The following is a 14,388-nucleotide window of genomic DNA, read 5'->3' on the forward strand; positions in this document are numbered from 1 at the left end:
ATGGAAATAACATTTCCCATTTCTGCCCCGCACAAGCAGAGAGCACAAAACAAAGTAATTTTCGTATTGTATGATTGCAGTGAGCAGTGATGCGATCGGAGCAACGAGTGCTCATCCCCATACTAGCTCCTTGTGAAAGAAGCAAACGAGCGCTAGTTTACACGGCCCACGTCAGGCAGTGTACCCTAATTCATAGAATGCAGGATCCCTGCTATACTAGAGTAATCAGTTAAAATGCGGAATTTCATTATCAGAAATGATCTAAAGTCACTTCACTTCAAATAGCTCAACTCTCTTAGATAAGACATTTCTGCTCTTTCCTGCAGTTTTGTATTGGCATGTTAAAGCTAGAATCAAAAAAAGTCTGGAGTGTTTTTTATCTGTACCTCAATAGATCATTTATAAAAACACACAATCCATCATAAGACAAATGTAAAGCATAATAATATTTTTGCTTATGTTAAACAATCAAATCAATCAGTGCCCACCTTTTCATTTCCACCTTTCATACTGCCCATGTTAAACTTCTTTACTTCTTCCTTGACCTCTTCCATGTAGGCATCAAGAGGATCTAACTCTTCATCCTCCTCCTCCTCCTCGGCTTCCTTTTCTCCTTCAGTTGGTTCATCTTCATCATCTGGAATATTGAGACAAAAAGATGTAAAAAAAATATTCTAAAAAACAAACAGCTCAAAATATTGAATATAAAGAAACAAAAAGGACCCACCATCATCATCTTCTAAACTCCATTTCTTCCCTTGTCGCATTTCTTCTGCTTCTTTTCTCAATTCTCCAATACTCTCTACAACTCTCTTACGTTGCTCTTCTCGCCATTTTTCAACTCTTTCCTTACGTTTCCTCATTTCCTCTTCAAGCTTATTCTGGTCAAAATTCTGAATGTTTAAAAAGAGAAGGACTTCATTAGAAGGCTTAATGCATTTTTTTCCCTTGAAGATCAAGTGTCCATATTGGCAGAAACACGTGTCCTTTTCGCTTACGTTTGACCAGTATACATTTGCCTCCACTCTATTAAAAAGTGTAATATATGAAAACATTTTTTTACACTTACCTAAGTTTACTATTCTAATCATAATAGCAAATCCATTACATATACTCACACTGACATCCTTTTCCTTGTCTTTATCTTCATCTTTATCATCCTTTTTTTTTTCCTTGGTTGCCTCCGAAAGGTCAGTTTTTTCTTTCGATTTTGACCTGAAAAAAAAAACAACAAAAAAAAACATGTAGACCGTATACATGTATAAAAATTCAATAAATAGTGAACTAAAGTTTATTTATTTCAGTGAGGTGAATGCAGCTGTAATAGAAAAGATCACAGCCGCTCCTGTAGAAAGAACCTATTTAACCCTTTAACCCCTTAAGGACGCAGCCATGTTTTGGCCTTAAAGGACCAGTGTCACGAAAAGAAAATTTTTTACATCAATTTTCTTTGTGTTTTATTAAAACACTTTTTATTTATTTGTGTGTTTGTGTTTTACTTTTTTTCATTTTTTTCACTTTCTTGTCCATGGGGGCTGCCATTTTTTTTTCCATCTCTGTATGTGTCGATTAACGACACATACGGACATGGAATACGGCACATACAGTCCCATAGTGAATGCGAACGGGGCCCGTTCCATCCACTATGCTGTACGCCGTCTGTGTGGGAACGACGCATGCGCCACTCCCACACAGTCCAAATTGAACTGTGCGACGTCATTTTCTTGTGGACCGGAAGTCGCGGCCAGACAGTAAGAGGACTACTTCCGGTCGCAGCTTCCGGACTTGTGCACTTGGATCGGAGGTAGCAGACGGAGCGGACGGACCGACGGCGGCAGGAGCAGGTAAGTTATTTGTGTGTATGTACGTGTTTTAGTGTGTGATTACCACTGTATGTAAACCTACTACACTGTGTGTTAGCTCAAAAAATGGCGACACACTGTAGGAGGTTTGACCGTTCAATCCCCTCGTTTCTCCTGGCACTAGCCAGGATAAGGGAGGGGGGATTCTGTGAGCTCACTAGAGCGAGTGAGTTTTCTCAAATTTTGCAGCATAAAGCAATGTGGTTGCTTTACCACATGCAATGCTGCAATTTTGGGAAATGCTCCATCTAGTGACCAGCGCTGGGAAATGTTATAAATTAGAATCTAATTCATAATATTTCCTGACTCGTGAAAAAATGTAAAAAATTAGAACAATGTTTAATCACCTATACACTAACTGTTTAACTAAAAAATAAAATAAAAAATGTTCTAGCGACACATTCCCTTTAAGGCTCAGAGCCCATTTTGCAAATCTGACATATTTCACTTTATGTGGTAATAACGACGGAATGCTTAAACCTATCCAAGCGGTTCGGAGACTGTTTTCTCGTGAGACATTGGGCTTCATGTTCGTGGTAAAATTTGGTTGATATATTCAGTGTATATTTGTGAAAAATTGCAAAATTTAGAGAAAATTTTGAAGAAATAGCATTTTTCTGAATTTAAATGCATCTGCTTGTAAAACAGACGGTTATACCACCCAAAATAGTTACTAGTTCACATTTCCCATATGTCTACTTTAGATTGGCATCGTTTTTTGAACATTATTTTATTTTTCTTGGACGTTACAAGGCTTAGAACATAAACAGCAATTTCTCATATTTTTAAGAAAATGTCAAATGCCTTTTATTTAAAGAGGCTCTGTCACCAGATTTTGCAACCCCTATCTGCTATTGCAGCAGATAGGCGCTGCAATGTAGATTACAGTAACGTTTTTATTTTTAAAAAACGAGCATTTTTGGCCAAGTTATGACCATTTTCGTATTTATGCAAATGAGGCTTGCAAAAGTACAACTGGGCGTGTTGAAAAGTAAAAGTACAACTGGGCGTGTATTATGTGCGTACATCGGGGCGTGTTTACTACTTTTACTAGCTGGGCGTTGTGTATAGAAGTGTCATCCACTTCTCTTCACAACGCCCAGCTTCTGGCAGTGCAGATCTGTGACGTCACTCACAGGTCCTGCATCGTGTCGGCACCAGAGGCTACAGATGATTCTGCAGCAGCATCGGCGTTTGCAGGTAAGTCGATGTAGCTACTTTTTTATTAGAATATATTTTGGGCAGCATGCCAGGTTTGATGAGGTGTTGAGGTGCCAAAACAGTAGGAGTCCCCCAATAGTGACCCCATTTTGGAAACTACACCCCTCAAGGAATTCATTTATGGTTGTTGTTACCATTTTGACCGCACAGTTTTTTCACAGCACGTATTTGAATTGGGATGTAAAATGAAAAAAATTTCATTTTTTCCAATAAAATGTCATTTGTGATCAAAATTTCTTATTTTCACAGGGAACAAAATACCCCATTTGGTTGCCCAATTTGTCCTTAGTGCGGCAATACCCCATTTGTGGTGATAAACTGCCATTTGGGCCCATGGGAGGGCTCAGAAGGAAAGGAGCGCTGTGTGTTCTTTGGAGTCTAGATTTTGCTGGATTGGTTTTCGGGTGCCATGTCGCATTTGCAAAGCCCCAGAGCTATCAAAGCAATAGAAACCAATCACAAATGACCCCATTTTGGAAACTACACCCCTCAAGGAATTCATTTATGGGTAATGTGACCATTTAGACCCCATAGTTTCTTCACAGAACTTATTTGAATTGGGCTGGGAATTAAATAAATATATATTTTTTCCAATAATATGTCATTTTAGCTCAAAAATTCTTATTTTCACAAGAAACAAAATACCCCATTCTGTTGCGCAATTTGTTCTGAGGGCCGCAATACCCCATTTGTTGTGATAAGCTGCCGTTTGGGCCCATGGGAGGGCTCAGAAGGAAAGGACCACCATTTGGCCTACTGGGGATTTTCTAGTGTGAAGTCATGTATGCAGAAGCACCTGAGGTACGAGTACAGTCGAAACCCGCAAGAAGTGACCCCGTTTTAAAAACTACACCCTTAAGGCATTCATCTAGAGGTGTAGTGAGCATTTTGACTGGAGACCTACACCCCATAAACTGTAATGTGGGTTCTCCCGGGTATGGCAATACCCTACATGTGGCTGTTATCAGCTGCCTGGGCACACAGCAGGGCTCAGAGGGGAAAGACGAGGGGGGATAAGCTGTGCGGAGGGCATCAGTGTAAGTAAAATTGGGGTAAATTATAAACCAAGGGATGTATGATAAATTTTAAAACACTTTCATACAGAGCTCTGGTTATTCGGGACACGTGTCACATTGATATATTGTGTCATCCCTTATCGCCCTCTTATAGCAGACTTTGCACCTCTTTTGACTTTTTCCATTCTTGCCAGTTTGGGGAACTTCCCCTGGAAAGTGTTGCCGCCCTGGTACGATGCGTGTGGCCCCGCTTCCAGAAGTACTGGGTGCCCCCCCTTCTTGGTCCCTAAAGATTAGGTTCTTGATAATCACCTCTTGAAATTCCAGGAAAGTTCCCGTCTGGCCTACACATCGACGTAGCACGTACGCATTGTACAAAGCCATCTGTATGATGTGCACGGCCAGCTTCTTATACCACACCGCATGGCGCTGTAGGGCTTCAGGATTTGATCTTACAAGTCCATCCCTCCCATGTACCTATTGTAGTCCAGGATGCAGTCTGGTTTGGGGGTGGCCTTTCCTTCATATATCCTAAACCTGTAGGTATACCCGGATGCACTCTCGCAGCTTATACATCTTCACGCCATACCTTGACCTCTTACCCGGCAGGTACTCGCGGAAATGTACCAGGGACTCATCAATAGAAATACACTTCTCGGGGTGTATGCTTGGGAAAACCGAGCACTGAAACGGTCTAATAGGGGTCTCCATTTATATAAACCGTCAAAACTGGGGTCATCTCGGGGTGGGCACGGCTCATTATCAGTATAATGTAAGAAATGAAGTATTGCCTCATTTATTTATTTTTTTAGGTTCCAGTTCAGTTCTGAAGTTGCTTTGAGGGGCCCATATATTAGAAACCCTATCAAATATTCCATTTTAGAAACTAGACCCCTCAAAGTATTCACAACAGCATTTAGAAAGTTTATGAACCCTTTCGGTGTTTCACAGAAATTGAGAGCAAAGTAGAGGTGAAATTTACATTTTTTTTTGGTCAGAAAATCCTCTTTATACCATTTTTTTTATAACACAAAAGGATTTATCAGTGAAACGCAACTTAATACGTATTGCCCAGATTCTGCAGTTTAGAGAAATATCCCACATGTGGCCCTAGTGCAGTAATGGACTGAAGCACCGGCCTCCGAAGCGAAGGAGCACCTAGTGGATTTTGAGGCCTCTTTTTTTATTAGGCACCATGTCCGGTTTGAAGAGGTCTTGTGGTGCCAAAACATTGGGAACCCCCCAAAAGTGACCCCAATTTGGAAACTAGACACCTTGAGGAATCCATTGTAGTTTTCTTGGGGTGCATGCGGCTTTTTGATCAGTTTTTATTCTATTTTTAGGTGGCGCGGTGACTAACAGCAATTCTACTATTGTTTTTTTATTCTTTTTTTTTTAAAGCGTTCACCGTGCGCTATAAATGACATTCACTTCATTCTGCGGGGCGATACGATTACGGCGATACCAGATGTTTATAGTTTTTTTTTATGTCTTATGGCGTTTGCACAATAAAATACGTTTTGTAAACAATCATTCACTTTTTGTGTTACCTTATTCTAAGAGCCATAACGTTTTTATTTTTCAATCAATAAAGCCGTGCGAGGACTTATTTTTTGCATAACGAACTGTAGTTTCGATCAGTACCATTTTTAGGTACATGCGACTTTTTGATCTCTTTATTCCATTTTTTGGGAGGTGAAGTGACCAAAGAATTGTGATTGTGGTACGGTTTATTATTATTTTACGGCGTTCATCGTGCGGGATAAATAATGAAATAATTTTGTAGTTCAGGCCGTTACGGACGCGGCGATACCAATTATGTATAGTTTATTTGTTTATATATTTTTATTAATAATAAAGGACTGATAAGGGAAAAGGGGGGATTTTTACTTTTATTACTTTTAAATCTTTTATTTTTACACATCTTTTTTTAACTTTTTTTTTACTTTATTACTTTGTCCCACTAGGGGACTTGAGGGCAGGAGGCCCTGATCGCTATTCTAATACACTGCACTACATGCAGTGTATTAGAACTGTCAGCTACTCACTGACAGCAAGCATAGTGGGTCCTGACGTTGTCAGGACCCACTAGGCTTCCGTCTATGGCATAGCCGGACGCCATTGTTTGGTGTCCGGTTGCCATAGTCACCATCGCCGGCCGCTATCGCGTAGCAGGCCGGCGATGGCAGCTTAACCCAGAAAAAGCCGCGATCTCTATAGAACGCGGCTTTTAAGGGGTTAATCAGCGGGGACACAGCGATCGGTCCCCGCTGTAGGAGCTGTGACAGCTGCTGAACAAGACAGCAGCGTCACAGCTCCTGTATGTGTCGGGAGGACGGCCGAAACGGCCGTTACTCCCGTGACGTACTATTACGGCATGGAGCGCGAACGATACAGCTGCCATGACGTAATAGTACGTCAAGGAGCGGGAAGGGGTTAAGGTACCTGTTCGGTTCTGAAGTGGCTTTGAGGGGTTTATGTATTAGAAATCCCCATAAAACAGCACATTTTAAAAACTAGACCCCTCAAAGTATTCAAAACAGCATTTAGAAAGTTTAACCCTTTAGGAATTTCACAGGAATTAAAGCAAAGTGGAGGTTTAATTTGAAAATTTAATTTTTCTTGCTGAATTTCAATTTTATTCAATTTTTTTTCTGTAACAGAAGGTTTTACCAGAGAAACACTACTAAACATGTATTGCCCAGATTCTGCAGTTTTTAGAAATGTCCCACATGTGGCTCTAGTGCGCTCGTGGACTAAAACACAAGCCCTAGAAGCAAAGAAGCACCTAGTGCATTTTGAGGCCTCTTTTTTATTAGAAAATAAAGCGGGCCAGGTTTTAAGAGGTGTTGAGGTGCCAAAACAGTAGGAATCCCCCAAAAGTGACCCTATTTTGGAAACCCCTCAAGGAATTCATGTATGGTTGTTGTTACCATTTTGACTGCACAGTTTTTTCACAGCACGTATTTGAATTGGGCTGTGAAATTTAAAAAATGAAATGTTTTCCAATAAGATGTCATTTTTGATCAAAATTTCTTATTTCACAGGGAACAAAATACCCCATTTTATTGCCCAATTTCTCCTGAGTACAGCAATACCCCATTTGTGGTGATAAACTGGCGTTTGGGCGCATGGGAGGGCTCAGAAGGAAAACACCACCATTTGGCCTACTGGAGCTTTTCTGGTGCTATGTCATGTATGCAGAAGCCCATGAGGTACCGGTACAGTTGAAACCCCCGAGAAGTGAGCCCATTTTAAAAACTACACCCCTTAAGACATTCATCTAGAGGTGTAGTGAGCATTTTGACCCCACAGGTATTGTGTAAAAGATAATGCGCAGCAGATGGTGCAGTGTCAGATTTGCAATTTTCTATATATCTATGCCATTTCAGTGTCCGATATAGTGTGCCCAGCATGTTCCACCGGAGATATACACCCCATAAACTAATGTGGGTTCTCCCAGGTACGGCAATACCCTACATGTGGCATTCTGGGGGCTGAATACTGGTGTCCTTCCCTTCATACATCCTACAATTGTAGGTATTCCCTGATGCACTCTCGCACAGCTCATAAAACTTCACGCCATACCTTGCCCTCTTACTCGGCAGGTACTGGCGGAATTGAAGCCTCCCTTTAAAATGTAGCAAGGACTCATCAATTGAAATACAATTCCAGGGGGTGTATGCTTGGGAAAACCGGGCACTGAAACGGTCTGATAGGGGTCTCCGTTTATACAAACGGTCAAAACTGGGGTCATCTCGGGGTGGGCACGGCTCATTATCAGTATAATGTAAGAAGCAAAGTATTGCCTCATTTATTTATTTTTAGGTTCCAGTTCAGTTCTGAAGTTGCTTTGAGGGGCCCATATATTAGAAACCCTGATGAAACATCTCATTTTAGAAACTAGACCCCTCAAAGTATTCACAACAGCATTTAGAAAGTTTATGAACCCTTTCGGTGTTTCACAGGAATTTAGAGCAAGGTAGAGGTGAAATTTACATTTTTTTTTGTCAGAAAATCTTTTTTATACAATTTTTTTTATAACACAAAAGATTTTACCAGAGAAACGCAACTCAATACGTATTGCCCAGATTCTGCAGTTTTGAGAAATATCCCACATGTGGCCCTAGTGCGGTAATGGACTGAAGCACCGGCCTCCGAAGCAAAGGAGCCCCTAGCGGATTATTAGACCTCCTTTTTATTAGGCACCATGTCCGGTTTGAAGAGGTCTTGTGGTGCCAAAACTGTGGAAACCTCCCAACAGTGACCCCATTTTGGAAACTAGACACCTTGAGGAATCCATTGTAGTTTTCTTGGGGTGCATGCAGGTTTTTGATCCGTTTTTATTCTATTTTTAAGTGGCGTGGTGACTAAAAAACAGCAATTCTACTATTGTTTATTTTATTCAATTTTTTTTACAGTGTTCACCGTGCGCTATAAATGACATTCACTTTATTCTGCGGGGCGATACGATTACGGTGATACCATATGTTTATAGTTTTTTTTAATGTCTTATGGCGTTTGCACAGTAAAATAAGTTTTGTAAAAGAGCCAGAACTTTTTTATTTTTCCATCAATAAAGCCGTGCGAGGACTTATTTTTTGCGTAACGAACTGTAGTTTCGATCTTTACCATTTTTCGGTACATGCGACTTTTTGATCTCTTTTTATTAAATTTTTTGGGAGGTGAAGTGACCAAACAATTGTGACTGTGGTACGGTTTATTATGATTTTCTTTTACGGCATTCACCGTGCGGGATAAATGACGAAATAATTTTGTAGTTCAGGCAGTTACGGACGCGGCGATACCAATTATGTATAGTTTATTTGTTTGTTTATATATTTTTATGAATAATAAAGAACTGATAAGGGAAAAAGGGGGATTTTTACTTTTATTACTTTTATTTTCACACATCTTTTTTTTTTTACTTTTTTTTAACTTTATTACTTTGTCCCACTAGGGGACTTGAGGGCAGGAGGCCCTGATCGCTATTCTAATACACTGCACTACATGCGTAGTGCAGTGTATTAGAACTGTCAGCTACTCACTGACAGCAAGCATAGTGGGTCCTGACGTTGTCCGGACCCACTAGGCTTCCGTCAATGGCATAGCCGGACGCCATTGTTTGGTGTCCGGTTGCCATAGTAACCATCGCCGGCCACTATAGTGTAGCAGGCCGGCGATGGCAGCTTAACCCCTGAAAAGTCGCGATCTCTATTGAACGCGGCTTTTAAGGGGTTAATCAGCGGGGACACAACGATCGGTCCCCGTTGTAGGAGCTGCGGCAGCTGCTGTACGAGACAGCAGCTGTCACAGCTCCTGTATGTGTCGGGAGGACGGCCGAAATGGGACGTACTATTCCGTCATGGATCGCGAACAGGGCGGTTTCCATGACGGAATAGTACGTCACTGAGCGTTAAGGGGTTAAGGACCAAGGGTCATCGATGCCTCAATGACCAGCCCCATTTTTTCAAATATGACATATGTCATTTTATGTGGTAATCACTCTGGAATGCCTTTGCCTATCCAAGCGATTCCGATTGTTTTCTCGTGACATATTGTACTTTGTTAGTGGAAAAATTTGGTCAATAAAAACCCCAAAATTTTAAGAAAATTTTAAATTAGAAAAATTATAATTTTTGCAAACGTAGTCTACTTGTAAAACAGATAGTAATACCACACAAAATTGTTGCTAATTAACATCCCCCATATGTTCTACTTTATAGTTGCATTGTTTTTTTAACATTATTTTCTTTTTCTAGGACATTACAAGGCTTAGAACTTGAGCAGCAATTTCTCACATTTTCAAGAAAATTTCAAAAGGCTATTTTGTCAAGGACCAGTTCAGTTCTGAAGTGGCTTTGAGGGCCTTATGTACTAGATAGATCCCATAAGTCATCCCATTTTAAAAGCTACACCCCTCAAATTATTCAAAACAGCATTCAGAAAGTTTATGAACTTAGGCATTTCCCAGGAATTAAAGCAAAGTAGAGGTGAAAGTTAAAAATTGCATTTTTTTTGCCGAAATTTGTAATACATTTTTTTTCTGTAACAAGGTTTTACCAGAGAAATGCAACTCCGTATTTATTGTCCGGATTCTGCAGATTTTAGAAATATCCCACATGTGGCTCTAGTGTGATAATGGACTGAAGAACCGACCTCAGAAGCAAAGGAGCACCTAGAGGATTTTGGGGTCTCCTTTTTTTAGAATATATTTTAGGCACCATGTCAGGTTTAAAGAGTTCTTGTAGTGCCAAAACAGTGGAATCTCCCCAAAAGTGGTTTTGGAAACTACACACCTCAACGAATTTATCTAGGGGTATAGTTAGCATCTTGACCCAACAGGTCTTTTGCTATATTTATTGGAATATGTCTGTGAAAATGAAAACCTACTTTTTTTCTGAAAAAAATATAAAATAATTTTAACAAGGAATAAAGAATGAAAAGCACCCCAAAATTTGTAAAGCTATTTCTCACGATTACGGCAATACCCCATATGTGGTAATAAACTGCTGTTTGGACCCACGGCAGAGCTCAGAAGGGAAGGAGTGCCATTTGGCTTTTGGAGCACAAATTTTGCTTGGTAATAGTTCTGTTTGGGGTTTTGCTGGTATTTCAGTATATAATGTGGGGTTACATGTAATCTGTGCGGAGTACATCAAGGCATAATAAGAGCGTATAATAATGGGGCAAATAAATAATTCATAGATGTGTGGCCGGTGTCGCACTGATAAATGGTGCCCAATCTTATCCGCTTTTGGACACTGCACAATTTCTGTCTCTATATTCTGAGCGCCAGAACTTTTTTTTTTATGTTTTCTCCACCCGAGCCGTGTGAGGGCTTATTTGTTACGTTACAATCAGCAGTTTTCATTGGTACCATTTTAGGGTACAAGTGATTTTTTTATCACTTTTTAGGCAAGCAAAGAGAAAAAAAAACAAAAAACATTTTGACAATGTTTGTCCTTTTTTTTTTTTTTACAGTAATCACTGTGCGCTATAAATTACATTTTACTTTATTCTGCAGGTCGGTACGATTACACAGATACCATATGTATATAGTTTTTTTAATGTTTTGTGGCCTTTGCGCAATAAAATCACTTTTCTACAACATTATTTATCTTTTGTGTCACCATATGTGGAGAGCCATTTTTTTTTATTTTTTAGTCAAAGCTGTGTAAGGGCTTGTTTTTTGCGGGACGGGTTGCAGTTTTTATTGATATTATTTTGGGGTACATGCAAATTTTTGATCACTTTTTATTCTATATTTTGGGAGGGGTAATTAACAAAAAAATTGTGATGCTAGTATTGTTTTTTAAATAATTTTTTGCGGTGTTCACCGGGCGGGAAAAATAATGTCGTTGTATAGTTGGGGTCGTTACGAACGCGGTGACACCAAATGTGTACAATGTTTGTTTTTTTTTCCTATAATACTTATTAAAAGGAAAAAAAGCATTTTATGTTTTTGTAACTTATAACTTGTTTTTACACTTTTATAAAACACTACTACTTTTTTTTTTTTTACTGGTTTTACTTGAAGACCTGCAGCACTGATGGCTGCTATAATACATTACACTACCTAGGTAGTGTAACGTGTTATTAACTGTCAGTGTGACGTTGACTGCCATTCATGGAAGCCTATGAGGACCAGCTGGTCCTCATAGGCTTCCTGTCAGTGTGACTGACGGAGGCCGTTGTACGGCCTCCGGTTTTGCCATGTAACCGACGGCAGCACCCGCAATCGGTCCTCGGGAAAGTTTGTTGTAGCAACAAACTTTCCAGTTTGTTGCTACAACAAACTTTCCCTGCGATCACATGTTCGGGACCTGAACCAATCAGGTCCCGATCACGTCTCTGGGACCAGAGGCAGAGCTTAACAGCGCAATCCGTGTATCAACTCTACTCAGATACCCGGATCGCGCTTTTAACACCCACTGTGAATTCACGTCGGCGCTGCACAGAGCGCCGCAAGCGCCGACGTGAATTTACTGAGGGCGGTCAGGAAGCAGTTAATAACTGATCATATTCTCTGTAGCCGAACCAATCGGTTCGGCTGTCAGAGAACAGGTTGCTGGGGAGCCGGGGACACTGACACAGCCAGCATCCGAGCGCTTTTCACAGCGCTATGCCGGCTGGAACAGAGATCTGTATATACACGTCCTTGCAGCACGGGGTATGTGCGAAAAGGACGTTGTTTTCTACAGATTGTCGGCATGAAAGGGTTAAAGAGGCTCTGTCACCGGATTACGAGTGCCCTAACACCTACCTAATCTCATAGGCGCTGTAATGTAGGTAAGTGGCTGCTATTTTGAAAAACTATCATTTTAAGCAAGTTATGAACAATTTTCGATTTATGCTAATTAGTTCTTAATGACTAACTGGGCGTTTAACTTTTTACCAAGTGGGCGTTGTGAAGAGAAGCGTATGACGCTGACCAATCAGCGTCATACATGTCTCTTCATTCATGCCCAGCTGGTTTCACTGCACACACGTGATCTAGCGAGATCACGCTGTTACGGGACTTCCTCCGACAGGTTCTTCATCGGAGCCATGGAAGACTGAACAGACCACCTCCATCCACTGCAGATTCGGATAAACTTCCTGGCACGGTTGGAGGCGATGTCTGACTCTTCCATTGCTGCGGTGAAGGACCTGTAATAGGAAGTCCCGTCACAGCGTGATCTCACGAGATCACGCTGTGCTGTGAAACAAGCTGGGCTGGAATGAAGAGAAGTGTATGACGCGTATTGGTCAGCGTTACACTTCTCTTTAAAACGCCCACTTGGTAAAAAGTTAAAAAACACAGTTGGTCATTAAGAACCAATTAGCATAAATCTAAAATTGTTCATGACCTGCTCAAAAACCATCGTTTTTCAAAATAAAAACCACTTATCTACATTACAGCGCCTATCAGATTAAGTAGGAGTTAGGGCACTTAACTGGTGAAAGAGTCGCTTTAAATCTGCTCTTTTGCACCATTTCAACACAGCATCTTTTACATGGGGAAAACGTGCACGATCGCCAATTCTTCCAAGAGCGTTTTCGCAGACTTTAAAGCTATCAAACCCTAAAAAATTTTTTTGGAAAATAACCTGAACATAGGGGACCTAGATGGAATATGCTGGCCCTGCCCAGAGCACATTGCAGTATGTGCTTGGGACAACAGACCAAATGTAAACCTTCAAAGTATTTCTGTGTTAGAACGATCTGGTGGTATATAGTTTTATAACGGTTTTACGTTTTAAGAATAATCTTAGCAGGGGTTTGTTCCCTAGATATCACTATCTCAAAAGCAAGAAGGTCATCTGATAACCACAGCAATCAGATGTTATCACAGGGAGTAGCCGCAGAAAGCCATTATTAGTGGTCTACGGTCACACAGAGTGCCCCAGAGCAGGCGAACGCTCAGCACACTACAGGTACGTGTTAAAGGACGGGTGTCGTGAAAAAATGATTTGTGTGTTTGCGTTTTACTTTATTTTTTTTAACTTTTACTTCACTATGGGGGCTGCCATTTTTTTTTTTCATCTCTGTATGTGTCGATTAACGACACATACAGAGATGGAATACGGCACATACATCCCCATAGAGAATGCGAACGGGAGCCGTTCCATTCACTATGGTGTACGCCCTGTGTGGGAACGGCGCATGCGCCGCTCCCACACAGTCCAAAAGGAAGGTCTTCGGCCCAGCGACATCCGGCACCATTTTCATGTGGACCAGAAGCCGCGGCCGGACAGTAAGAGGACTACTTCCGGACATGTGATTAGAAGCAAGTACTAGGAGCGGAGAGAGCGGACGGAGCGAAGGGAGCAGGTAAGTTATGTCTGTGTTTGTTTGTGTGATTACCACTGTATGTAAGCCTACTACACTGTGTGTTAGCTCAAAAAATGGCGACACAGTGTAGGAGGTTTGAACATTTAATCCCCTCCTTTCTCCCGGCACTAGCCAGGATAAGGGAGGGGGGATTCTGTGAACTCACTAGAGCGAGTGTGTCTACACCAATTTTGCAGCATAAAGCAATGTGGTTGCTTTACCACATGCCAATGCTGCAATTTGGGGAATTGCTCCCTCTAGTGACCAGCACAGGGAAAGGTTATAAATTAGAATCTAATTTATAATATTTCCTGACTTGTGAAAGAAATAAGACAATGTCTAATCATGTATATACTAACTGTTAAACGAAAAAAATAAAAAATAAAAATTCTAGCGACACATTCCCTTTAGATGCAACTCACAACATTAGTGAACTGGAGAGCACAGAAGAAAATCAATGTTGTTGGTGATCT

At 40.9% G+C, this 14,388-nt stretch overlaps 1 protein-coding gene across 1 annotated transcript in view; it reads right to left on the reverse strand.

Moving 5' to 3' along the window:
* Window positions 1-14,388, reverse strand: part of DDX46 (DEAD-box helicase 46) — a 152,665-nt gene that overhangs the window by 114,835 nt on the left and 23,442 nt on the right. The window contains exons 4-6 of the mRNA XM_075856327.1: window positions 1,119-1,215; window positions 728-893; window positions 489-637 (exon numbers count right to left, since the gene is read on the reverse strand). Of these exons, the coding sequence (XP_075712442.1) occupies window positions 489-637; window positions 728-893; window positions 1,119-1,215 (412 nt within the window). The remainder of the gene's footprint in view (window positions 1-488; window positions 638-727; window positions 894-1,118; window positions 1,216-14,388) is intronic.

The sequence above is a fragment of the Rhinoderma darwinii genome, chromosome 3 (assembly GCF_050947455.1).
Source record: "Rhinoderma darwinii isolate aRhiDar2 chromosome 3, aRhiDar2.hap1, whole genome shotgun sequence".
Classification (NCBI taxonomy): Eukaryota; Metazoa; Chordata; class Amphibia; order Anura; family Rhinodermatidae; genus Rhinoderma; species Rhinoderma darwinii.